General features: G+C 42.2%; 1 protein-coding gene across 2 annotated transcripts; it reads left to right on the forward strand.

The window, feature by feature from the left end:
* On the forward strand, positions 1-25,347 carry LOC106609065 (synaptotagmin-4). Of its 2 annotated transcripts, none has more exons than XM_014207443.2 (4): positions 1-351; positions 1,241-2,190; positions 19,302-19,422; positions 24,967-25,347. In XM_014207443.2, the coding sequence occupies exons 1-4, from the start codon at positions 318-320 to the stop codon at positions 25,302-25,304; spliced, it is 1,443 nt and encodes a 480-aa protein (XP_014062918.1). In that variant the 5' UTR covers positions 1-317; the 3' UTR covers positions 25,305-25,347. The 2 variants fall into 2 exon arrangements, with proteins under 2 accessions (XP_014062918.1, XP_014062920.1); XM_014207445.2 differs by having other exon boundaries at positions 1,244-2,190.

Below are 25,347 nucleotides of genomic sequence, written 5' to 3' on the forward strand. Positions count from 1 at the left end.
AGTAACAACACGAGCAGGGTGAGACTCGCACTTGGAAGAGAACGGAGAATACCAACCTTCACCTCTCTGAAAGGAACAGCTGGGTTTGATTTATTAAACGGAAACAAACAGATTAAATGATTAAAGGAGTCACATCATAAAAAACAATCGCTATTCGCAGTCAAGGAGATACACCTAACTATAAGCTACCGAGAGAGGTTGGCTATTGGTGCGCAGGGTCGTTGGTTGAGGGTAGGTTTATAGAGCACGAGCGTTGAAATAAGGCGAAGAGGGAGCGTTTTCAGCACCTTGGATAGAGCACACGAGCGAGCGGGACCATGGCTCCAATGGTGACGAAAGAAATGCAGTTCGGTAAGTAGCTGGGATGGGAAAACTGTCTTATTTGAGTGGGAGCAGCCAATAGTTGGTGGGAGAACTCGGGAAAGCCTCTGTCTCTGTTATTTTGGTTGGTAATATTCAGTTGCGTCACAAATGGTACCCTATTCACAATTTATTAAATGTATTTATCCTTTATTTATTTAGGAGATCATATTGAAAATATCCTGTCATGTCCTAATGCACTGGGGTTGCCTACCCAGTTTGTGCTCTGACACTAAGCTAAGAATATCTATTTGTGTTGCTAACTAACCAAGCACCCAAATCAATCATCTGATTAGATTACGATTTGAGATGAGTGTTAGTTAATTAATCAGTAATCAGTTAGATAAATCAATAAGCAAGTGAATCACTGTCTTCAAATCGCCAAATGTAAATGTTTACGTCAAAAACGCATTTTCTCTATTCATATTCAGTACATCTCATGACTCTATATGGGCCTTGATTAGTCAGTCATGTAATGTAGGAGTCACAGATTGTGCTGTTGTCATATGACACGGGTGATGTCTCTGGCACTCTATTCCCTATATAGTGCAATAGTTTTGACCAGTGTCCATATGGAATAACGTGCCATTTGTGACACGATCCGAGATTGTGCAGTTGTTATGCTGTCTCTGACTCAGACAGTGCATCAGTCAGTCAGTCAGCCAGTCAGTCATTCAGTCTATTAGTAATTAGTATTAAGCAGTGGGTTTCTGACGCAGCTTGTCATTACATTCATCTACAGACCTAGTAAGACAAAGGAAGCTTCTGCACATTCACACACACACACACAGAGACACACACTCAACAGACAGACAATAGATCAACAGGAGGGAGGGACAGTTACAAAATCAAGACTCTCTCTGCCCCCCCTTCTCCATAGCAGAGGTGCCGGTGAGTGTTGCCGTGGTGAGTGTGTTTGGCCTAGTGTCCTGCGTCTCCATCTTCGCCTGGATCTGCTGCCAACGTAAGAACACCAAGTCCCAGGAGACAACACCCTACAAGTTCATGCACATGCTCAAAGGCAGTGACATCTACCCAGAGAGCCTCAGCGACAAGAAGTTAGACAGCAAGACCGACGTGAATGGAAACTGTAATGTCAACAGCAACAATGGTAAACAACAACAACAACAACAACAACAAGTGGCCTCCAGCCCAGCAGGGGGCAGAACAGCCCTCCACCTCGACCTGGAAAAACAAGACCTGAACGACAACTTCACCATCACCACCAAACCTCCACACCCCAACGTCCAGATCCACACCAAGGTCCGCAGCTCCCCAGACTTGGATCTTCCCTCGCCCCACCCAGGGTTCACCCAACCTGGGGTTAGAGACCTTGCCCTGGTCTCCCCCACCAGCGGCAGTCTCTCCAGCCAGGCCACCACCCACACCCAAGGGGACGAGGACCAGGACAAACCCCAGGACGGAGGCCCCGATGTCGGCCTTGGGACCCTCCACTTCTCCCTGGAGTACAACTCAGAGAAGAAGGCCTTTGTGGTTCACATTAAAGAGGCCCACGGGCTGACTCCGACCGACGAGCAGTCCCTGACTTCTGACCCCTACATCAAGCTGACCCTGCTGCCTGAGAAGAAGCACCGGGTCAAGACCCGCGTCCTGAGGAAGACTCTGGACCCGGTGTTTGACGAGACCTTCAGCTTCTATGGGATCCCAATGGTCCGCGTGCAGGAGCTGTCGCTCCACTTCATGGTGCTCAGCTTCGATAGGTTCTCCCGTGATGAGGTTATCGGCGAGATGCTCATCCCATTGGCCGGGATCGACCTGATGGAGGGGCGTGTCCTGATGAGCCGCGAGATCATCAAGAAGAATGTCAAGGTAAGAGATAGTTACTTGGTTCATCATCATTATTATAATAGTCATCATCATTATTATAGTCATCATCATCTCCATTATCATATTCATCATTCTCAACTTTTACACCTTCACTACTATAGAGTACAGTAAAACAAGAGCTCTCCATTCTAGCTCTGAGGGAATCATGATCACAATGACGGTGCACTATTAGTGTCTAATAGAAATTCTGCTTTGCATAATAACCCTTAGCATAATATGAATTAAATCCTCTTCGTAGTGAGAGTTTATACCTACAGTAATATGTAATATGATAATACAGCCTCCTGTAGTTAAATGGTACAGGGTACTAATGGAATAACACAGGGAGAGTCCCAAATGGCACCCTATTCCCTATAGTGTACTACTTTTGAGAGGACCTATATGGCTCTGGTCAAAAGTAGTGTACTATATAGGGAATAGGGTGCCATTTTGGACGCATCCCACAGTTGATGAATGTTATATGATTGCAGGTATCATTGTACCAGCCACTGTGTCTTTAGAATCTCTAGATCATTCTAGAATAGATTATTCTAGAATTGATACTGATATTCTATCCTCTATGTAGCGCTGGGCTGGGCTGTTGCTGTCTTTTCCATATGATAGGTGATGAGTAGTACTACGGTGAAGGGAGAGAGTTGTAGGATCTATTGAATTGTATTGTACTGTGTACTGTGTACATTGGTGAGGGAGCGAGAGAGTGAGGCGTATGTCTTTGTGTAGTGTTGTGTGCCAAGCTTCGAGACTCTTCTATGCTGCTGGTAAACCTGACTTCTCTCTCTGCTGCTGCTCTGCTGCTTAGTAAAGGGACAGAGAAAAGGGCTTGGTTGTATTGATGATTTGTTGTTTCTTGGTTTTATGTTCTCCCTCTTTTCTAATGTTTACAAATGCATGAAGAGTTTATTTCCAAAATGCTATATTCACCAATTTTTCACATTTGTGTTTTTTTTCATCAGAATTGATTGCTTATGGGTACCTTCATGTGTGTGTATAATATTACTGTTCTCAGATTTTTTTTATAATAGATATTAGATGTGTATGAAAATGTATTTTTTTGCTAAATGCTATATAACATTGTTCAGCGGTAATGGGATGTTTGTATCCTGTATAGCCGACTGTGATATGTGATTGTCTCACATAGATATCTAAAGATGAATGCACTCACTGTAAGCCGCTCTGGATAAGAGCATCTGCTAAATAATTAAAATGCCAAATGTAAACGTTTTACTTTCAAATCTCATGTTACTGTATTGATTGATTTATTTAAAACATATTTAAAGCAAACATATTGATGTCACAAATGTATCATTTGCAAAAAATAAAAGATATTAAAATTTAGTTATTTGTTACATTTGACTGTGTGTAACCTAGTAGTACTAATTTCTCTGAAAGTGAGGCGGATATACAGTGACTTCAGAAAGTATTCAGACCCCTTTACTTTTTCTACATTTTGTTACTTTACAGCCTTAATCTAAAATTGCTTAAAATATACAGTACCAGTCAAAAGTTTGGATACACCTACTCATTCCAGGGTTTTCTTTATTTTTTATATTTTCCACATTGTGGAGTAATAGAGAAGACATCAACATTATGAAATAACACATATGGAATCATGTAGTAACCAAAAAATTGTTAACCTCTATGGGCTAGGTGGGACGCTTGCAGATTAAATCGGGTACATTTTTTTATCCAGCCGTGCAAATACTGCCCCCTAGCCCTAACAGGTTAACCTGTTAGGGCTAGGGGGCAGTATTGACACGGCTGGATAAAAAACATACCCGATTTAATCTGGTTACCACTCCTACCCAGTAACTAGAATATGCATATACTTATTATATATGGATAGAAAACACTCTAAAGTTTCTAAAAGTGTTTGAATGGTGTCTGTGAGTATAACAGAACTCATTTGGCAGGCAAAACCCTGAGACATTTTCTGACAGGAAGTGGATACCTGATGTGTTGTATTACCTTTAAACCTATGCCATTGAAAAACACAGGGGCTGAGGAATATTTTGGCACTTCCTATTGCTTCCACTAGATGTCACCAGCCTTTACAAAGTGTTTTGAGTCTTCTGGAGGGAGATCTGACCGAACAAGAGCCATGGAACGATGATGGCCCATTAGACACCTGGCGCGCGAGTTCATGTTGGGTACCCTCGTTCCAATACGTTATAAAAGAGAATGCATTCGTCCACCTTGAATATTATTCATGTTCTGGTTAAAAAAGGCCCTAATGATTTATGCTATACAACGTTTGACATGTTTGAACGAACGTAAATATATTTTTTCCCCTCGTTCATGAAGTGAAATCCGGCTGGCTTAGATCATGTGCTAACAAGACGGAGATTTTTGGACATAAATGATGAGCTTTTTTGAACAAAACTACATTCGTTATGGACCTGTGATACCTGGAAGTGACATCTGATGAAGAGAATCAAAGGTAATGGATTATTTACATAGTATTTTCGATTTTAGATCTCCCCAACATGACGCCTAGTCTGTATCGCAACGCGTATTTTTCTGGGCGCAGTGCACAGATTATTGCAAAGTGTGATTTCCCAGTAAGGTTATTTTTAAATCTGGCAAGTTGATTGCGTTCAAGAGATGTAAATCTATAATTCTTTAAATGACAATATAATATTTTACCAATGTTTTCTAATTTTAATTATTTAATTTGTGGTGCTGACTTGACTGCCGGTTATTGGAGGGAAACGATTTCCTCAACATCAATGCCATAGTAAAACGCTGTTTTTGGATATAAATATGAACTTGATAGAACTAAAAATGCATGCATTGTCTAACATAATGTCCTAGGAGTGTCATCTGATGGAGATTGTAAAAGGTTAGTGCATCATTTTAGCTGGTTTTATGGTTTTGGTGACCCTGTCTTTGAATTGACAAAACATTACACACAACTCTTGTAAATGTACTGTCCTAACATACTCTAAATTTATGCTTTCGCCGTAAAACCTTTTTGAAATCGTAAAACGTGGTTAGATTAAGGAGATGTTTATCTTTCAAAGGGTGTAAAATAGTTGTATGTTTGAAAAATTTGAATTTTGACATTTATTTGGATTCAAATTTGCCGCTCTTGAAATGCACCTGCTGTTGATGGAGTGCACCACGGGTGGGACGCTTGCGTCCCACCTAGCCCATAGAGGTTAAACAAATCAAAACATATTTTATATTTGAGATTCTTCAAAGTAACCACACTTTGCCTTGATGACAGCTTTGCAATCTCTTGGCATTCACTCAACCAGCTTCATGTGGTAGTCACCTGGTATGCTGTCTTACCGACAACGGCAACAATGAGACAGCCTATAGGGAGGAGGTCAGAGACCTGGTCGTGTGGTGCAAGGACAACAACCTCTCCCTCAACTTGATCAAGACAAAGGAGATGACAAAGGAAAATGAGGACCGAGCACGCCCCCATTCTCATCGACGGGGCTGTAGTGGAACAGGTTGAGAGCTTCAAGTTCCTTGGTGTCCATATCACCAAAAAACTATCATGGTCCAAACACACTAAGACAGTCGTGAAGAGGGCACGACAAAGCCTATTCCTCCTCAGGAGACTGAAAATATTTGGCATGGGTCCTCAGAACCTCAAAAGCTTCTACAGCTGCACCATCGAGAGCATCCTGACTGGTTGCATCACTGCCTGGTATGGCAATTGCTCGGCCTTCGACCGCAAGGCACTACAGAGGGTAATGCGTAGGGCCCAGTACATCACTGGGGCAAAGCTTCCTGCCATCCAGGATCTCTATGTCAGACGGTGTCAGAAGGCCCAAAAAATTGGCAAAGACTCCAGCCACCCGAGTCATAGACTGTTCTCTCTGCTACCGCACGGCAAGCGGTACCGGAGCACCAATCGAGGTCCAAACGGCTTCTTAACAGCTTCTACCCCCAAGCCATAAGACTCCTGAACAGCTAATCAAAGGGCTACCCAGACCCCTCTTTTACGCTGCTGCTACTCTCTGTTTATAATCTATGCATAGTCACTTTAACTCAACCTACATGTACTGCTGCGGTTTAATTATTTGTTACTTTTATTTTCTATTTTCAATTTTTTACTTATCTATTTGTTTCTTAACACTCAAGCATTTCACTGTAATGTCTAAAACTGTTGTATTCGGTGCATGTGACAAATAACATTTTATTTCATTTTTAATTAACAGGTTTGCCTTGTTAAAAGTTAAATAGTGGAATTTCTTTCCTTCTTAATGCCTTTTAGCCAATCAGTTGTGTTGTGACATGGTAGGGGTGGTATACAGAAGATAGCCCTATTTAGTAAAGACCAAGTCCATATTATGGCAAGAACAGCTCAAATAACAGAAGAGAAATGACTGTCCGTCATTACTTCACGACATGAAGGTCAGTGAATCCGGAAAATTTCAAGACCTTTGAAAGTTTCTTCAAGTGCAGTCGCAAAAAATCATCAGGCACTATGATGAAACTGGCTCTGATGAGGACCGCCGCAGGAAAGGAAGACCCAGAGTCACCTCTGCTGCAGAGGATAAGTTCATTAGAGTTACCAGCCTCTGAAATTGGCAATTAACTGCACCTCAAATTGCACCTCACAGAGTTCAAGTAACAGACACATCTCAACATCAACTGTTCAGAGTAGACTGCGTGAATCAGACCTTCATGGTCAAATTGCTGCAAAGAAACCACTACTAAATGACAACAAAAATAAGAAGAGACTTGCTTTGGCCAAGCAAAGGCAATTAGACTGGTGGAAATCTGTCCTTTGGTCTGATAAGTCCAAATTTGAGATTTTGGTTTCAACCGTTGTGTCTTTGTGAGACGCAGAGTAGGTGAATGGATGATCTGCCATTTGTGGTTCCCACCATGAAGCATGGAGGAGGAGGTGTGATGGTGTGACGGTGCTTTGCTGGTGACACTGTGTGATTTATTTAGACTCAAGGTACACTTAATCAGCATTGCTACCACAGCATTCTGCAGCGATACGCCATCCCATCTGGTTTGTGCTGAATGGGACTATAATTTGTTTTTCAACAGGACAATAACCCAAAACACACCTCCAGGCTATGTGCGGGATAGTTGACCAAGGAGAGTGATGGAGTGCTGCATCAAATGACCGGGCCGCCACAATCACCCTACAGTACCTCAACCCAATTGAGATGGTTTGGGATGAATTGGACCGCAGAGTGAAAGAAAAGCAGCCAACAAGTGCTCAGCATATGTGTGAACTCTTTCAAGACTGTTTGAAAATGTCACGTCCTGACCAGCAGAGGGCGTAATTGTGTTAGTCTTGGTCAGGATGTGGCAGGTGGTTTGTGTTTGTTAAATGTTGTGTTGGTGATTGGGACTTCCAATTGAAGGCAGGTGTGTTGAGTTGCCTTTGATTGGAAGTCCTATATTGGTGTGTGTGTTTTTCTTTGGGGTTGTGGGTGGTTGTCCTTGCACTGCATTGTATGTGCCTGCAAGACTGTTGCTGTTGTAAGTACTGTTTATTGTTGTTTTCAAGTGGATGCTTTACGTGTTTTATGTAATAAACATGAGTGTCCACAATCCCGCTGCGCCTTGGTCCTCTTCTCTCCATGACAACTTCTGTGACAGAAAAGCTTCCTCATGAAGCTGGTTGAGAGAATGCCAAGAGTGTGCAAAGCTGTCATCAAGGCAAAAGGTGGCTACTTTGAAGAATCTAAAATATATTTTGATTTGTTTAACACTTTTTTCATTACATGATTCCATATGTGTTATTTCATGGTTTTGATGTCTTCACTATTATTCTACGATGTAGAAAATAATGACAATTCAGAAAAACCCTTGAATGAGTAGGTGTGTCCAAACATTTGATTGGTACTGTGCATTTTTTTTCTCAGCAATCTACACACAATGCCCCATAATGACAAATTGAAACAGGTTTTTATTTATTTTTACTAATTTATTAAAAATTAAAAACAGAAATACCTTATTTACATAAGTATTCAGACCCTTTGCTTTGTGACTCGAAATTGAATTCAGGTGCATCCTGTTTCTATTGATCATTTTAGAGATGTTAGTACATCTTGACTAGGGTCCACCTGTGGTAAATTCAATTGATTGGACATGATTTGGAAAGGCACACACCTGTCTATATAAGGTCCCTCAGGTTAACAACAAATGTCTGCTGCATTGAAGGTCCCCAAGAACACCGTGGCCTCCATCATTGTTAAATTGAGAAGTTTGGAACCACCAAGACTTCCTAGAGCTTGCCGCCCGACCAAACTGAGCAATCGGTGGAGAAGGGCTTTGATCAGGGAGGTGACCAAGAACCCAATGGTCACTCTGACAGAGCTCTAGAGTTCCTCTGCACACTCTCTCTGTGGAGATGGGCGAATCTTCCAGAAGGACAACAATCCCTGCAGCACTCCACCAATCAAACCTTTATGGTAGAGGGATGCCACTCTTCAGTAAAAGGCACATGACAGCCTGCTTGGAGTTTGCCAAAAGGCACCTAAAGACTCTCAGACCATGAGAAACAAGATTCTCTGGTCTGATGAAACCAAGATGGAACTCTTTTGGCCTGAATGCCATGCGTCACGTCTGGAGAAAACCTGGCGTCATCCCTACGGTAAAGCATGGTGGTGGCAGCATCATGCTGTGGGGATGTTTTTCAGCGGCAGGGACTGGGAGACTAGTCAGGATCGAGGGAAAGATGAACAGGGCAAAGTACAGAGAGATCCTTGATGACAACCTGCTCCAGAGATCTCAGGACCTCAGAATGGGGCGAAGGTTCACCTTCCAACAGGACAATGACCCTAAGCACACAGCCAAGACAACGCAGGAGTGGCTTCGGGACAAGTCTGTAAATGTCTTTGAGTAGCCCAGCCAGAGCCCGTACTTGAACCCAATCGAACATCTCTGGAGAAACCTGAAAATAGCTGTGCAGCAACGCTCCCAATCCAACCTGACAAATTGTGAGAGGATCTGCAGGGAAGAATGGGATAAACTCCCCAAATACAGGTGTGCCAAGCTTGAAGCTTATTACCCCAAAAGCCACAATGCTTTAGTCGCTGCAAAAGGTGCATCAACAAAGTGCTGAGTAAACGGTCTGAATACTCATGTCAATGTGATTTCTGTTTTATATATATATATATATATATATATATATATATATATATATATATATATTAGCAAAACTTTCAAAACTGTTTTTGCTTTGTCATTATATAGGGGATTGTATCTAGATTGATGAGGGTAAAAAACAATTGAATCCATTTTTGAATAAGGCTGTAACGTAACAAAATGTGGAAAAACTCAAATGGTCTGAATACTTTCCGAAGTCACTGTATAGCATTTAGTAAAAATAAATACATATTTGTCTCTCTGAAATGTAACTATAAAGTGATAGATTTTTAACAAATATATGTCTGTCATTGGACAACCCCATGCCATTACTAGATACTGCAAAAACCCACCAATCTCATTCATAACTTCTTTAAACAATAAAACATAGATAGATAGATAGTTAGACAAAAATATGAATGCAACATGCAGCAATTTCACAGATTTTACTGAGTTACAGTTCATATAAGGGTTGAAAATGAATTGAAACGAATTTATAAAGCCCTAATCTATGGATTTCACATGAGTGGGAATACAGATATGCATCTGTTGAAAACAGATACGTATGCCTCGTGCAGTGCGACACATTTACTTAGAGCATAGAGTTGACCAGGCTGTTTATTGTGGCCTGTGGAATGTTGTCCCGCTCCTCTTCAATGGCTATGCGAAGTTGCTGGATATTGGCGGTAACTGGAACACGCCGTCATACACGTCAATCCAAAGCATCCCAAACATACTCAGTGCGTCTGGTGAGTATGCAGGCCATGGAAGAACTGGGACATTTTCAGCTTCCAGGAATTCTGTACAGATCCTTGTGACATGGGGCCGCGGATTGTCATACTGAAACATGACGTGAGGGTGGCGAATGAATGGCACGACAATGGGGCTCAGGGTCTCGTCACGGTATATTTGTGCATTCAAATTGCCATCGATAAAATGTAATTGTGTTCGTTGTCCTTAGCTCCTGCATGCCCATACCATAACACCACCGCCACCATGGGGCACTCTGTTCATGACATTGACATCAGCAAACTGCTCGCCCACACAATGCCATACAATCTGTCTGCCACCTGCCTGGTACAGTTGAAACTGTGATTCATCCGTGAGGAGCACACTTCTCCAGTGTGCCAGTGGCAATCGCAGGTCAGCATTTGCCCACTGAAGTCGGTTGCGACACCTAACTGCAGTCAGGTCAAGACCCTGGTGAGGATGACGAGTATGTAGATAAGCTTCCCTGAGACGGTTTCTGACAGTTTGTTCAGAAATTATTCGGTTGTGCAAACCCACAGTTTCATCATCTGTCCGTGTAGCTAGTCTCAGACGATCCCGCAGGTGAAGAAGCCGGATATGGAGGTCCTTGTCACGTCCTGGCCAGTATAAGGTTAATTGGTATTGTAGTTTAGTCAGGACGTGGCAGAGGGTATTTGTTTTATGTGGTTCGGGTGGTGTTTTGGAAAATAGGGTGTTTGATTTAGTATTTCCGGGTTTTTGGTTTATGGTCTGTGCTAATGTATTTCTATGTGTTATCTAGTTAGTTGTATGTCTATGTTTGGTTAATTGGGGTGGACTTCCAATTGAAGGCAGCTGTGTGGTGTTGCCTTTGATTGGAAGTCCTATATTAGTTGGGTGTGTTTGTTTGTCTAATTGTGGGAGATTGTCTTTGGATTGCTGTGTTGCCTTCAAGGCTGTCATTTTGTCGTTCATCGTTTTGTTTATTTTTTGTATACGTGTTTGTTTGGTTTTTCCTTCTTTTCCGTTAAATAAAGAAGATGAGTATACACATACCTGCTGCGTTTTGGTCCTCTTTAACCGACGACAAGCGTGACAGTCCTGGGCTGGTGTGGTTGCACATGGTCATTTATTGTCCCCAGCACAAGGTGCATCTTTGTAATGATTATGCTGTAAATCAGCTTCTTGATATGCCACACCTGTCAGGTGGATGGATTACCTTGGCAAAGTATCCAGCAAACACACTGTCAGCAGTGTTTCAAGTCACCTACTTGAGCTGAATCTGAGCATGAGTAGTTAATTTCACATCTCAGGACCTCGGCCTGTGCTTCGAGAGGGCTGAGATAGCCGTTTGATAGTGGTGAACGTGCGGGATTCATATCCAGAGGACGCAAACGAACAAACCACTGTTCATGATTCCACTCGTTCGCAAAGAGGCAGGCGCAATTAGAACTCAGTCAGATCAAGAATATAAGCGTTCTGTGCTTTGATCAACGCTATGAGAAATATTAACATTTTGACCCGAAATTGATTTTCTTTATTGTCGACAAAATATATATTGTTGTTATTTATAGGTCCGGACTTTGGTCTGCTATGTAATTACGGCCCTGCGCTACTACAGGTTCTCATCTATCGAAAGGTTTGACGAATTAGGTGCCTTTTGAGTAGTGTAACTTGGTGGGGAAAAGACATTTAATTTCACCTAATTTTAACGTTCTGTCATAAAGAGCACATGTTCAACTTAATAAAAAACTATTGCTATCTCACTACAAAAATGACTATAGTAAGTGCCTATTCAAATGAAATAAAATGTTATTGGTCACATACACATGGTTAGCAGATGTAAATGTGAGTGTAGCGAAATGCTTGTGCTTCTAGTTCCGACCGTGCAGTAACATCTAACAAGTAATCTAACAATTTCACAACAACTACCTTATTTTTAAACACTCAAGTGTAAAGGAATGAATAAGAATATGTACATATAAATATATGGATGAGCGATGGCAGAACTACATAGGCAAGATGCAGTAGATGGTATAGAGTACAGTGTATACATATGATATGAGTAATGTAGGGTATGTAAACATTATATAAAGTCGCATTGTTTAAAGTGACTAGTGATACATGTATTACATCCACATTTTTATTATTAAAGTGGCTAGAGATTTGAGTCAGTTTCAGTTTCTCGGTCCCAGCTTTGATACACTTGTACTGACCTCGCCTTCTGGATGATAGCGGGGTGAACAGGCAGTGGCTTGGGTGGTTGTTGTCCTTGATGATCTTTTTGGCCTTCCTCTGACATTGGGTGGTGTAGGTGTCCTGGAGGGCAGGTAGTTTGCCCCCGGTGATGCGTTGTGCAGACCTCACTACCCTCTGGAGAGCCTTACGGTTGTGGGCGGAGCAGTTGCCGTACCAGGCAGTGATTACAGCCCAACAGGATGCTCTCAATTGTGCATCTGTAAAAGTTTATGAGTGTTTTTGGTGACAAGCCAAATTTCTTCAGCCTCCTGAGGTTGAAGAGGTGCTGTTGCGGATTCTTCACCATGCTGTCTGTGTGGGTGGACCATTTCAGTTTGTCCGTGATGTGTACGTCGAGGAACTTAAAACTTTCAACCTTCTCCATTACTGTCCCATCGATGTGGATGGGGGGTGCTCCCTCTGCTGTTTCCTGAAGTCCACGATCATCTCCTTTGTTTTGTTGACGTTGAGTGTGAGGTTATTTCCCTGACACCACACTCCGAGGGCCCTCACCACCTCCCTGTAGGCCGTCTCGTCGTTGTTGGTAATCAAGCCTACCACTGTAGTGTCGTCTGCAAACTTGATGATTGAGTTGGAGGCGTGCATGGCCACGCAGTCATGGGTGAACGGGGAGTACAGGAGAGGGCTGAGAACACACCCTTGTGGGGCCCAGGTGTTGAGGATCAGCGGAGTGTAGATGTTGTTTTCTACACTCACCACCTGGGGGCGGCCCATCAGGAGGTCAAGGACCCAGTTGCACATGGGTCGGATATGATCCTTGACTAGTCTCTCAAAGCACTTCATGATGATGAAGTGAGTGCTACGGGGCGATAGTCGTTTAGCTCAGTTACCTTAGCTTTCTTGGGAACAGGAACAGCAGACTGGGATAGGGATTGAAGGAATATGTCCGTAAACACACCAGCCAGCTGGTCTGCGTGTGCTCTGAGGACGCAGCTAGGGATGTCGTCTGGGCCGGCAGCCTTGCGAGGGTTAAAAGGTTGAAATGTTTTACTCACGTTGGTTGCGGTGAAGGAGAGCCTGCAGGTTTTGGTAGCGGGCCATGTCAGTGACACTGTATTGTCCTCAAAGTGAGCAAAGAAGCTGTTTAGTTTGTCTGGGAGCAAGACATCGGTGTCCGCGATGAGACTGGTTTACTTTTGTAATCCGTGATTGACTGTAGACCCTGCCACGTACATCTCGTGTCTTAGCTGTTGAATTGCGACTCTACTTTGTCTCTACTGATGCTTAGCTTGTTTGATTGCCTTGCGGAGGGAATAGCTACACTGTTTGTATTCGGTCATGTTTGCGGTCGCCTTGCCTTGATTAAAAGCAGTGGTTCGCGCTTTCAGTTTTGCGCGAATGCTGCCATCAATCCACGGTTTCTGGTTGTGGAAGGTTTTAATAGTCACCGTGGGTACAACATCACCGATGCACTTGCTAATAAACTCACTCACCGAATCAGTGAATACATCAATGTTGTTGTCCGATGCTATCCGGAACATATCCCAGTCCGCGTGATTGAAGCAATCTTGAAGCGTGGAATCAGATTGGTCGAACCAGCATTGAACAGACCTGAGCACGGGCTTTCCTGTTTAAGTTTCTGTCTATAGGCTGGGAGCAACAAAATGGAGTCGTGTTTAGATTTGCCGAAAAGAGGGTGTCGCGGCAGTTAGAGTAGCGATGATCCAGAATTTTGCCAGCACAGGTCGCGCATTCGATATGCTGATAAAATTTAGGAGCCTTGTTTTCAGATTAGCCTTGTTAAAATCCCCAGCTGCAATAAATTCAGCCTCAGGATATGTGGTTTCCAGTTTACATAGAGTCCAATGAAGTTCTTTCAGGGCCGTCGAGGTTGGGGGGAGGGGGATTTACACGGTGCTTAACCTCTTGGGGCTAGGTGGGACGCTAGCGTGCCACCTGTGGTGCACTCCATCAACAGCAGGTGCATTTCAAGAGCGGCAAATTTGAATCCAAATAAATGTCAAAATTCAAATTTTTCAAAAATACAACTATGTTACACCATTTGAAAGATAAACATCTCCTTAATCTAACCACGTTTTACGATTTCAAAAAGGTTTTACGGCGAAAGCATAAATTTAGAGTATGTTAGGACAGTACATTTACAAGAGTTGTGTGTAATGTTTTGTCAAGTCAAAGACAGGGTCACCAAAACCATAAAACCAGCTAAAATGATACACTAACCTTTTACAATCTCCATCAGATGACACTCCTAGGACATTATGTTAGACAATGCATGCATTTTTAGTTCTATCAAGTTCATATTTATATACAAAAACAGCGTTTTACTATGGCATTGATGTTGAGGAAATCGTTTCCCTCCAATAACCGGCAGTCAAGTCAGCGTCACAAATTAAATAATTAAAATTAGAAAACATTGGTAAAATATTATATTGTCATTTAAAGAATTATAGATTTACATCTTTTGAACGCAATCAACTTGCCAGATTTAAAAATAACCTTACTGGGAAATCACACTTTGCAATAATCTGAGCACTGTGCCCAGAAAAATACGCGTTGCGATACAGACTAGACGTCATGTTGGGGAGATCTAAAATCGAAAATACTATGTAAATAATCCATTACCTTTGATTCTCTTCATCAGATGTCACTTCCAGGTATCACAGGTCCATAACGAATGTAGTTTTGTTCAAAAAAGCTCATCATTTATGTCCAAAAATCTCCGTCTCGTTAGCACATGATGTAAGCCAGCCGGACTTCTCGTCATGAACGAGGGGAAAAAATATATTTCCGTTCGTTCAAACATGTCAAACGTTGTATAGCATAAATCATTAGGGCCTTTTTTAACCAGAACATGAATAATATTCAAGGTGGACGAATGCATAGCCTTTTATAACGTATTGGAACGAGGGTACCCAACATGAAGTAGCGCGCCAGGTGTCTAATGGGACATCACCGTTCCATGGCTCTTGTTCGGTCAGATCTCCCTCCAGAAGACTCAAAACACTTTGTAAAGGCTGGTGACATCTAGTGGAAGCAATAGGAAGTGCCAAAATATTCCTAAACCCCTGTGTTTTTCAATGGGAGAGGTTTAAAGTCAATACAACACATCAGGTATCCACTTCCTGTCAGAAAATGTCTCAGGGTTTTGCCTGCCAAATGAGTTCTGTTATACTCACAGACACCATTCAAACAGTTTTGGAAACTTTAGAGTGTTTTCTATCCATATATAATAAGTATATGCATATTCTAGTTACTGGGTAGGATTAGTAACCAGATTAAATCGGGTACATTTTTTTTATCCAGACGTGCAAATGCTGCCCCCTAGACCCAACAGGTTAAGTGCTGACTAAAGTAACAGAGTTGACAGTAACAGGGTTAACCTCTATGGGCTAGGTGGGACGCTAGCGTGCCACCCGTGGTGCACTCCATCAACAGCAGGTGCATTTCAAGAGCGGCAAATTTGAATCCAAATAAATGTCAAAATTCAAATTTTTCAAACATACACTATTTTACACCCTTTGAAAGATAAACATCTCCTTAATCTAACCACGTTTTACGATTTCAAAAAGGTTTTACGGCGAAAGCATAAATTTAGAGTATGTTAGGACAGTACATTTATAAGAGTTGTGTGTAATGTTTTGTCGATTCAAAGACAGGGTCACCAAAACCATAAAACCAGCTAAAATGATGCACTAACCTTTTACAATCTCCATCAGATGACACTCCTAGGACATTATGTTAGACAATGCATGCATTTTTAGTTCTATCAAGTTCATATTTATATCCAAAAACAGCGTTTTACTATGGCATTGATGTTGAGGAAATCGTTTCCCTCCAATAACCGGCAGTCAAGTCATCGTCACAAATTAAATAATTGAAATTAGAAAACATTTGTAAAATATTGAACGCAATCAACTTGCCAGATTTAAAAATAACCTTACTGGGAAATCACACTTTGCAATAATCTGAGCACTGCGCCCAGAAAAATACACGTTGCGATACAGACTAGACGTCATGTTGGGGAGATCTAAAATCGAAAATACTATGTAAATAATCCATTACCTTTGATTCTCTTCATCAGATGTCACTTCCAGGTATCACAGGTCCATAACGAATGTAGTTTTGTTCAAAAAAGCTCATCATTTATGTCCAAAAATCTCCGTCTTGTTAGCACATGATCTAAGCCAGCCGGACTTCTCGTCATGAACGAGGGGAAAAAATATATTTACGTTCGTTCAAACATGTCAAACGTTGTATAGCATAAATCATTAGGGCCTTTTTAACCAGAACATGAATAATATTCAAGGTGGACGAATGCATACTCTTTTATAACGTATTGGAACGAGGGTACCCAACATGAACTCGCGCGCCAGGTGTCTAATGGGACATCATCGTTCCATGGCTCTTGTTCGGTCAGATCTCCCTCCAGAAGACTCAAAACACTTTGTAAAGGCTGGTGACATCTAGTGGAAGCAATAGGAAGTGCCAAAATATTCCTCAGCCCCTGTGCTTTTCAATGGGATAGGTTTAAAGGTAATACAACACATCAGGTATCCACTTCCTGTCAGAAAATGTCTCAGGGTTTTGCCTGCCAAATGAGTTCTGTTATACTCACAGACACCATTCAAACAGTTTTAGAAACTTTAGAGTGTTTTCTATCCATATATAATAAGTATATGCATATTCTAGTTACTGGGTAGGATTAGTAACCAGATTAAATCGGGTACATTTTTTTTTATCCAGACGTGCAAATGCTGCCCCCTAGCCCTAACAGGTTAACGACTTAATCTAAATCAGCCATGAATCCCTTTGTGAAAGGGGGAATGTAAGCTTGTGTTCAACAGGGAAGGTCAATTGAATGCAAGCTTCACCAAAAAATGTAAATGTTTCTAAAATGTCTAGCCTGTCTATATATGGGTAATAGGGTTGACGTATTATTGATATCCTTCATCTGCGCTTATGGACTGCCCTCTTCAATTCAAGCCACAGATTTTTAAAAGGGTTCAAGTTTCTCAAATGACTGCCTCGCCTTGTTCACCAATTACTTCTCAGATAGAGTTCAGGGTGTCAAATCGGAGGGCCTGTTGTCCGGACCTCTGGCAGTCTCTATGGGGGTGCCACAGGGTTCAATTCTCAGGCCGACTCTTTTCTCTGTATATATCAATGATGTCGCTCTTGCTGCTCTGATCCACCTCTACGCAGATGACACCATTCTGTATACATCTGGCCCTTCTTTGGACACTGTGTTAACAAACCTCCAAACCAGCTTCAATGCCATGCTAATAAAATTAAATGCATGCTCTTCAACCGATTGCTGCCCACACCCGCCCGCCCGACTAGCATCACTACTCTGGACGGTTCTGACTTAGAATATGTGGACAACTACAAATACCTAGGTGTCTGGTTAGACTGTAAACTCTCCTTCCAGACTCACATTAAGCATCTCCAATCCAAAATTAAATCTAGAATCAGCTTCCTATTTTGCAACAAAGCCTCCTTCACTCATGCTGCCAAACATACCCTCGTAAAACTGACTATCCTATCGATCCTTGACTTAGGCGATGTCATTTACAAAATAGCCTCCAACACCCTACTCAGCAAACTGGATGTAGTCTATCACAGTGCCATCTGTTTTGTCACCAAAGCCCCATATACTACCCACCACTGCAACCTGTATCCTCTCGTTGGCTGGCCCTTGCTACATATTCGTCGCCAAACCCACTGGCTCCAAGTCATCTATAAGTCTTTGCTAGGTAAAGCCCCGCCTTATCTCAGCTCACTGGTCACCATAGCAACAACACCCATAGCACCCGCTCCAGCAGGTATATTCACTGGTCACCCCCAAAGCCAACACTTCCCGTGGCCGTGTTTCCTTCCAGGTCTCTGCTGCGAACGACTGGAACGAATTGCAAAAATCACTGAAGCTGGAGACTATTATCTCCCTCTCTAACTTTAAGCATCAGCTGTCAGAGCAGCTTAGAGCAGCTGTACCTGTACACAGCCAATCTGTTAATAGCACACCCAACTACCTCATCCCCATATTGTTATTTATCTTCTTTCTCTTTTGCACCCCGGTATCTCTACTTGCACATCATCATCTGCACGTCTATCACTCCAGTGTTAATGCTAATTTGTAATTTTTTCGCCTCTATGGTCTATTTATTTTCTTACCTCCCTAATCTTCTACATTTGCACACACTGTACATAGATTTTTCTATTGTGTTATTGACTGTATGTTTGTTTATGTGTAACTCTGTGTTGTTGTTTTTGTAGCACTGCTTTGCTTTATCTTGGCCAGGTCGCAGTTGTAAATGAGAACTTGTTCTCATCTGGCCTACTTGGTTAAAAAGTTAAAATAAAATAAATAAAACGTTTTTCACAACAAAACATCAGAAAATGGCCAAAAAGTGTTGTACCACCTCACCTGCGTTTACATTATGTTTTGACTATTTTGTTCAACGTATCTTTTGAAAAAAATATTTTAAAAGGAATCAACATTTTGCAATGGCCATCTCAGTCTCCGGACTTGAACCGGTTTGAATTGAAGAGGACAGTCCATAAGCACAGATAAAGGATATCAATGATCTGGAAAGATTTGCTAAAGAGGAATGGTCTTCTCATAAAACATTTTAGAACAAGGCTCAGTGCCATTATCCTCACAAGGTAACATACTGAAAACAGGGGTGCCAATAATTTTGACCCCTTGTCTTTTTTAGAAAAAGGTATTACTTGTTACTTTTTCTCTGAGAAATTGTATTAGTATAAAATAATATAATTTACCCTTTTCTTGCCATACAATATAGCTCAGTAATTGTATTTTTTTTACTCATCTTTATCAAGGGTGCCAGTCATTTTGGAACTGACTGTATATATCTCTACTTTATAACCTGGTGTAAATATCACAGTTCATCATCATAATGTCAGTGTAAACCCAATCTTCCTCCTCACTAGTCAGTCCCTTGCTCGGGTCTCAAAGGTTTGATATTCTGGTGGGGAATTTCTCTCTCCTCCTTCCACCTCTCTCCCTCTCTCTCTATCCCCCTCCCCCCTCTCCCTGTCTCCATCTCTGTTTATAGAGGAGTGCAGGTCGAGGGGAGCTGCTGTTGTCTCTCTGTTACCAGTCTACCACCAGTACTCTAACAGTCGTGGTGCTGAAGGCTCGCCACCTGCTGAAGACCGACAACCACAGGCCCTCAGGTACATAAAGACCCCCCCCCACACACACACACACACACACACATGCAAATGTAAGTATGTACGCATGTATGCACACGCACACACACACACACACACACACACACACTAATCATGTATACATACGTCCTCATTGAAAAAATGGTTCATTCCTCCTGAAAAGTGATCAAATGAAAAGCTATTTTATCATGTATACTTGTATGCCTTTGGTATGTCATAGAATAAAACAAAGAAGCTGTGAAAAGAGATGAATTATTGCTTATTCTACAAAGATATTCTAAAATGGTGCGACACAGTTGTTGGTACCCCTTAGAAAAGATAATTATATAGTGATATTTCAAACTAATTTGTTTCTTTAATCAGTATCACACGTCTCTAATCTTGTAATCAGTCATTCAGCCTATTTAAATTGAGAAAAGTAGTCGTTGTGCTGTTTGGTATCATTGTGTGCGCCACACTGAACATGGACCAGAGAAAGCAAAGGACAGATTTGTCTGAGAAGATCAGAAAGAAAATAATAGACAAGCATGGTAAAGGTAAAGGCTACAAGACCATATCCAAGCAGCTTGATGTTCCTGTGACAACAGTTGCAAATATTATTAAGAAGTTTAGGTCCATGGAACTGGAGCCAACCTCCCTTGGCACGGCCGCAAGAGGAAAATCGACCCCAGATTGAACAGTAGGATTGTGCGAATGGTAGAAAAAGAACCAAGGATAACTGCCAAAGAGATACAAACTGAACTCCAAGGTGAAGGTATGTCAGTTCCTGATCGCACCATCCGTCACTTTTTGAGTGAAAGTGGGCTCCGTGGAAGAAGACCCAGGAGGACTCCACTTTTAAAGAAAAACATAACTGGACTGGAATTGGACTGGAATTTGCTAAAATACATATTGACAAGCCACAATCCTTCTGGGAGAATGTCCTTTGGACAGATGAGTCAAAACTGGAGCTTTTTGGCAAGTCACAGCAGCTCTATGTTCACAGATGAAAAAATGAAGCTTTCAAAGAAAAGAACACCATACCTACAGTGAAACATGGAGGAAGCTCGGTTATGTTTTGGGGCTATTTTGCTGCGCCTGGCACAGGGTGCCTTGAATCTGTGCAGGGCACAATGAAATCTCAAGACTATCACGGCATTCTGGAGCGAAACGTACTGCCCAGTGTCAGAAAGCGCGGTCTCAGTCACAGGTCGTGGGTCCTCCAACAGGATAATGACCCAAAACACACAGCTAAAAGCACCCAAGAATGGATAACAACAAAACATAGGACTATTCTGAAGTGGCCTTCTATGAGTCCTGATCTGAATCCTATCGAATATCTATGGAAAGAGCTGAAGCTTGCAGTGCAGAAGTCTCATTGAGAGCTACAGAAAACATTTGATTGCAGTGATTGCCTCTAAAGGTTGTGCAATAACATATTAGGTTAAGGGTCCCATAATTTTTGTCCATGCCATTTTCATTTGTTTTATTATTTACAATATTATTTTGAATAAAAAAATCTAAAGCAAAGTCTGATTTCTATTAAATATGGAATCAACAATGGTGGATGCCAATTACTTTTGTCAGTTTCAAGTTATTCTATAGATAATTGTGCATTCTTCATTTTTTTGTGGAGGGGTACCAACAAATTTGAGCACGTCTGTAAAACTTGGATTGCTGATGTATTGGCCATTGAGAGGCTTTGAAGTCACCGGTTAGCCATATTGGCACTCCCCAATGGGAGCAGTCCTCCAGATGAATGAATGGAATTCTGCAGTATTTTAATGAAATGTTTCAAGGACAAAATTATACATGTATTAAAGTATATACAGTACCAGTTAAAAGTTTGGACACACCTACTCATTCAAGGGTTTTTCTTTATTTTTACTATTTTCTACATTGTAGAATAATTGTGAAGACATCAAAACTATGAAATAACATACATGGAATCATGTCGTAAGCCAAAAAAGTGTTAAACAAATCAAAATAGATTTTCTATTTCAGATTCTTCAAAGTAGCCACATTTTGCCTTGATGACAGCTTTGCACACACTTGGCATTCTCTCAACCAGTACCATGAGGAATGATTTTCCAACAGTCTTGAAGGAGTTCCCACATATGCTGAAGACTTGTTGGCTGCTTTTCCTTCACTCTTCGGTCCAACTCATCCCATAACCATTTCAATTGGTTTGAGGTCGGGTGATTGTGGAGGCCAGGTCATCTGATGCAGCACTTCATCACTCTCCTTGGTCAAATATCCCACACACAGCCTGGAGGTATTTTTTGGGTCATTGTCCTGTTGAAAAACAAATGATAGTTCCACTAAGTGCAAACCAAATGGGATGGTGTATCGCTGCAGAATGATGTGGTAGCCATACTGGTTAAGTGTGCCTTGAATTCTAAATAAATCACTGACAGTGTCACCAACAAAGCACCCCCACACCATCACACCTTCTCCTCCAAGCCTCACAGGTGGTAACCACACATGCAGAGATCATCCATTCACCTACTCTGCGTCTCACAAAGACACGGCGGTTGGAACCAAAAATCTCAAATTTGGACTTATCAGACCAAAGGACAGATTTTCCACGAGCAATGTATTGTCCATTGCTCGTGTTTCTTAGTCCAAGCAAGTCTCTTATTCTGATTGGTGTCCTTTAGTAGTGGTTTCTTTGCAGCAATTCGAACATGAAGGCCTGATTCACGCAGTCTCCTCTGAACAGTTGATGTTGAGATGTGTCTGCTACTTGAACTCTGTGAAGCATTTATTTGGGCTGCAATCTGAGGTGTAGTTAACTCTAATGAACTTATCCTCTGCAGCAGAGATAACTCTGGATCTTCCTTTCCTGTGGCGGTCCTCATGAGAGCCATGGTTTTTGCGACTGCACTTGAAGAAACTTGAAAAGTTCTTGAAATTTTCCAGATTGACAGGCCTTCATTTCTCTTTGCTTATTTGAGCTGTTCTTGCCATAATATGGACTTGGTCTTTTATCAAATAGAGCTATCTTCTGTATACCACCCCTACCTTGTCACAACACAACATATTTTCTCAAACACATTAAGACGGCAAGAAATTCCACAAATGAACTTTTAACAATGCACACCTGGTAATTGAAAAGCATTTCAGGTGAATACCTCATGAAGCTGGTTGAGAGAATGCCGGTTAGCCTATGTATTTATTTCTATGTAAAATATTCTGTAACAAGTGTTGTTTTTGTGCTCAATGGTGGCTCTATTCATAATTATTTAAGAGATAAGCTGTCATCAAGGCAAAAGGTGGCTACTTTGAAGAATCTGAAATATATTTTGATTTGTTTAACACTTTTTGGTTACTACATGATTTCATATGTGTTATTTCCTAGTTTTGATGTCTTCACTATTATTCTACAATGTAGAAAATAGTAAAGTGGGGACAGTAACATTATTTATCAAAAAATATATGTTTTATTTTATTTTTATGTTTATCTCACATAATATAATTATAAAGTATGCATTAAGGTGTCTGTAATAGAATACATGTGCCAAGATGGAGGCATGGACTCTACAACACAACGCCCCCTATCAGTCATCTAGCGTATATATAAATTGACACACAATTACTATATATGATGGACAAAGCCATTGATCACGTGACACCATTCATTCCTATGTGTAGACTCATTAGCGCATTTGAAGCCAAGGAAGTCGGTTTTAGCATTCTAAAATGTCATCTCATTGGGGAGATGTATGTAGGCATCAGAGGAAGCTGGTGGGAGGAGCTATAGGAGGACAGACTCGTTGTAATGGCTGGAATAGAATAAATGGAACGGTATCAAACACAAACATATATAAACCACATGTTTGACTCCATTCCATTTATTCCATTCCAGCCATTACAATGAGCCCTTCCTCCAATAGCTCATCCCACCAGCCCCCTCTGGTAGACATAAAATGTGCAGTATGAGCCACTCCAGGAATTGACGTTGTAGGCTAGCTCAGTGCTGACCCTTCTCATTGAGTAGCTCAAGTTGAAGCCCGACCAGGGTACTACAGGCTGCCATTGGCAACTAAATTGTCCTTATAACTTCTTCTGTGTGCGATAATAGGTTCTAATTATTCATTTTTACACGGAAACTGACCACGAAGACTGCCATTATAGTGAATGGTGAATCCTGTTTTCTGCAAACAATGCTTGTAGTACTGCAGTCAGTCTTGAACTCTGTGGCTTCAATGAGAGGGCGCAGTCATTCTCCCCTGACACACACATACACAGACACGCAAAAATATAAGTATGCACACACGTAAGAACGTACTCATACACACAAGAATGTGCACACACAGATACGCACGCACACACAGAGACATGCACACATAGACAGGATACACAGGAAGCGGCGCAGGTCCTAATCCAGGCACTTGTCATCTCCCGTCTGGATTACGGCAACTCGCTGTTGGCTGGGCTCCCTGCCTGTGCCATTAAACCCCTACAACTCATCCAGAACGCCGCAGCCCGTCTGGTGTTCAACCTTCCCAAGTTCTCTCACGTCACCCCGCTCCTCCGCTCTCTCCACTGGCTTCCAGTTGAAGCTCGCATCCGCTACAAGACCATGGTGATTGCCTACGGAGCTGTGAAGGGAACGGCACCTCCATACCTTCAGGCTCTGATCAGGCCCTACACCCAAACAAGGGCACTGCGTTCATCCACCTCTGGCCTGCTGGCCCCCCTACCTCTGAGGAAGCACAGTTCCCGCTCAGCCCAGTCAAAACTGTTCGCTGCTCTGGCACCCCAATGGTGGAACAAGCTCCCTCACGACGCCAGGACAGCGGAGTCAATCACCACCTTCCGGAGACACCTGAAACCCCACCTCTTTAAGGAATACCTAGGATAGGATAAAGTAATCCTTCTAACCCCCCCCCTTAAAAGATTTAGATGCACTATTGTAAAGTGGTTGTTCCACTGGATATCATAAGGTGAATGCACCAATTTGTAAGTCGCTCTGGATTAGAGCGTCTGCTAAATGACTTAAATGTAAATGTAATGTAAATGATAGTAGGAACAAAATTATTCTCTCAGTAATGAGACACTCGGGCCCTTCAGGAGTACTTATGGGCGGAGTTACAAAATGGCACCCTATTCCCTACATAGTGCACTACTTTTGACCAGAGCCAATGGGCCCTCGTCAAAAGTAGTGCGCTATATAGGAAGTAGGTTGTCATTAGGGACAAAGCCCCAATACTCTTATACAGGTTGTAATGACAGAGACTGAGGTAATGTAATCTTGTAATAAAACTTCTCTAGATAAAACAGAGTCTTAGCCATATCACAGTGTTTGGTCACACTTTCTTTGGATAGTCCGGATAGTCCATCTGTAGATGCTCTACAGATGCTCATACTACCAACAAACTGAGCCAGTCAATACCACACACAGGCATGTACACACACACGCATGTACACTTATACCACTGTATTGATCCATTGTGCCATTTTCAGAGCTGTGCTATGAATTCTATTCACTCTGCCTCTCTCTCTCCTTCCTCTCATCCCTTCCTACCTCCCTCCTTCCTTCCTTCCCACTCTCCTTCCCTCCAGACCCATATGTGAAAGTCAACCTCTTCAAAGGGAAGAAGCGTATCAGTAAAAAGAAGACCCATGTGAAAAAGTGTTCCCCCAACCCTGTGTTCAACGAGCTGTTTGTGTTCGACATGGCCTCCCAGGAGGGGCTGAAGGAGACCAGCGTAGAGCTCCTGCTCATGGACTCTGAGTCTCCACCAACCAGGCGGGGGGACTCCTCCCGCTCCCCCAATCCCATCTTGGGGCGCCTGATCCTGGGTACGGCTGCTGCCGGTACTCCTGGGGAGCACTGGAGGGAGATCTGCGACCACCCGCGCCGGCAGATTGCCAAGTGGCACATCCTGTCCGAAGACTAGGGTTTTTGTTGAGGCTTCGCCGTCAAGGTTACAGCTGAGCTAC

Source organism: Salmo salar, chromosome ssa07 (assembly GCF_905237065.1).
Source record: "Salmo salar chromosome ssa07, Ssal_v3.1, whole genome shotgun sequence".
In the NCBI taxonomy this organism is placed as follows: domain Eukaryota; kingdom Metazoa; phylum Chordata; class Actinopteri; order Salmoniformes; family Salmonidae; genus Salmo; species Salmo salar.

Coding starts and splice junctions, on each gene's coding strand:
- LOC106609065 (XM_014207443.2), top strand. CDS start 318: ATGGCTCCAATGGTGACGAAAGAAATGCAGTTCG. Junction 352..1,240: donor GACGAAAGAAATGCAGTTCG/GTAAGTAGCTGG, acceptor CCTTCTCCATAG/CAGAGGTGCCGGTGAGTGTT. Junction 19,423..24,966: donor CGACAACCACAGGCCCTCAG/GTACATAAAGAC, acceptor CCTTCCCTCCAG/ACCCATATGTGAAAGTCAAC.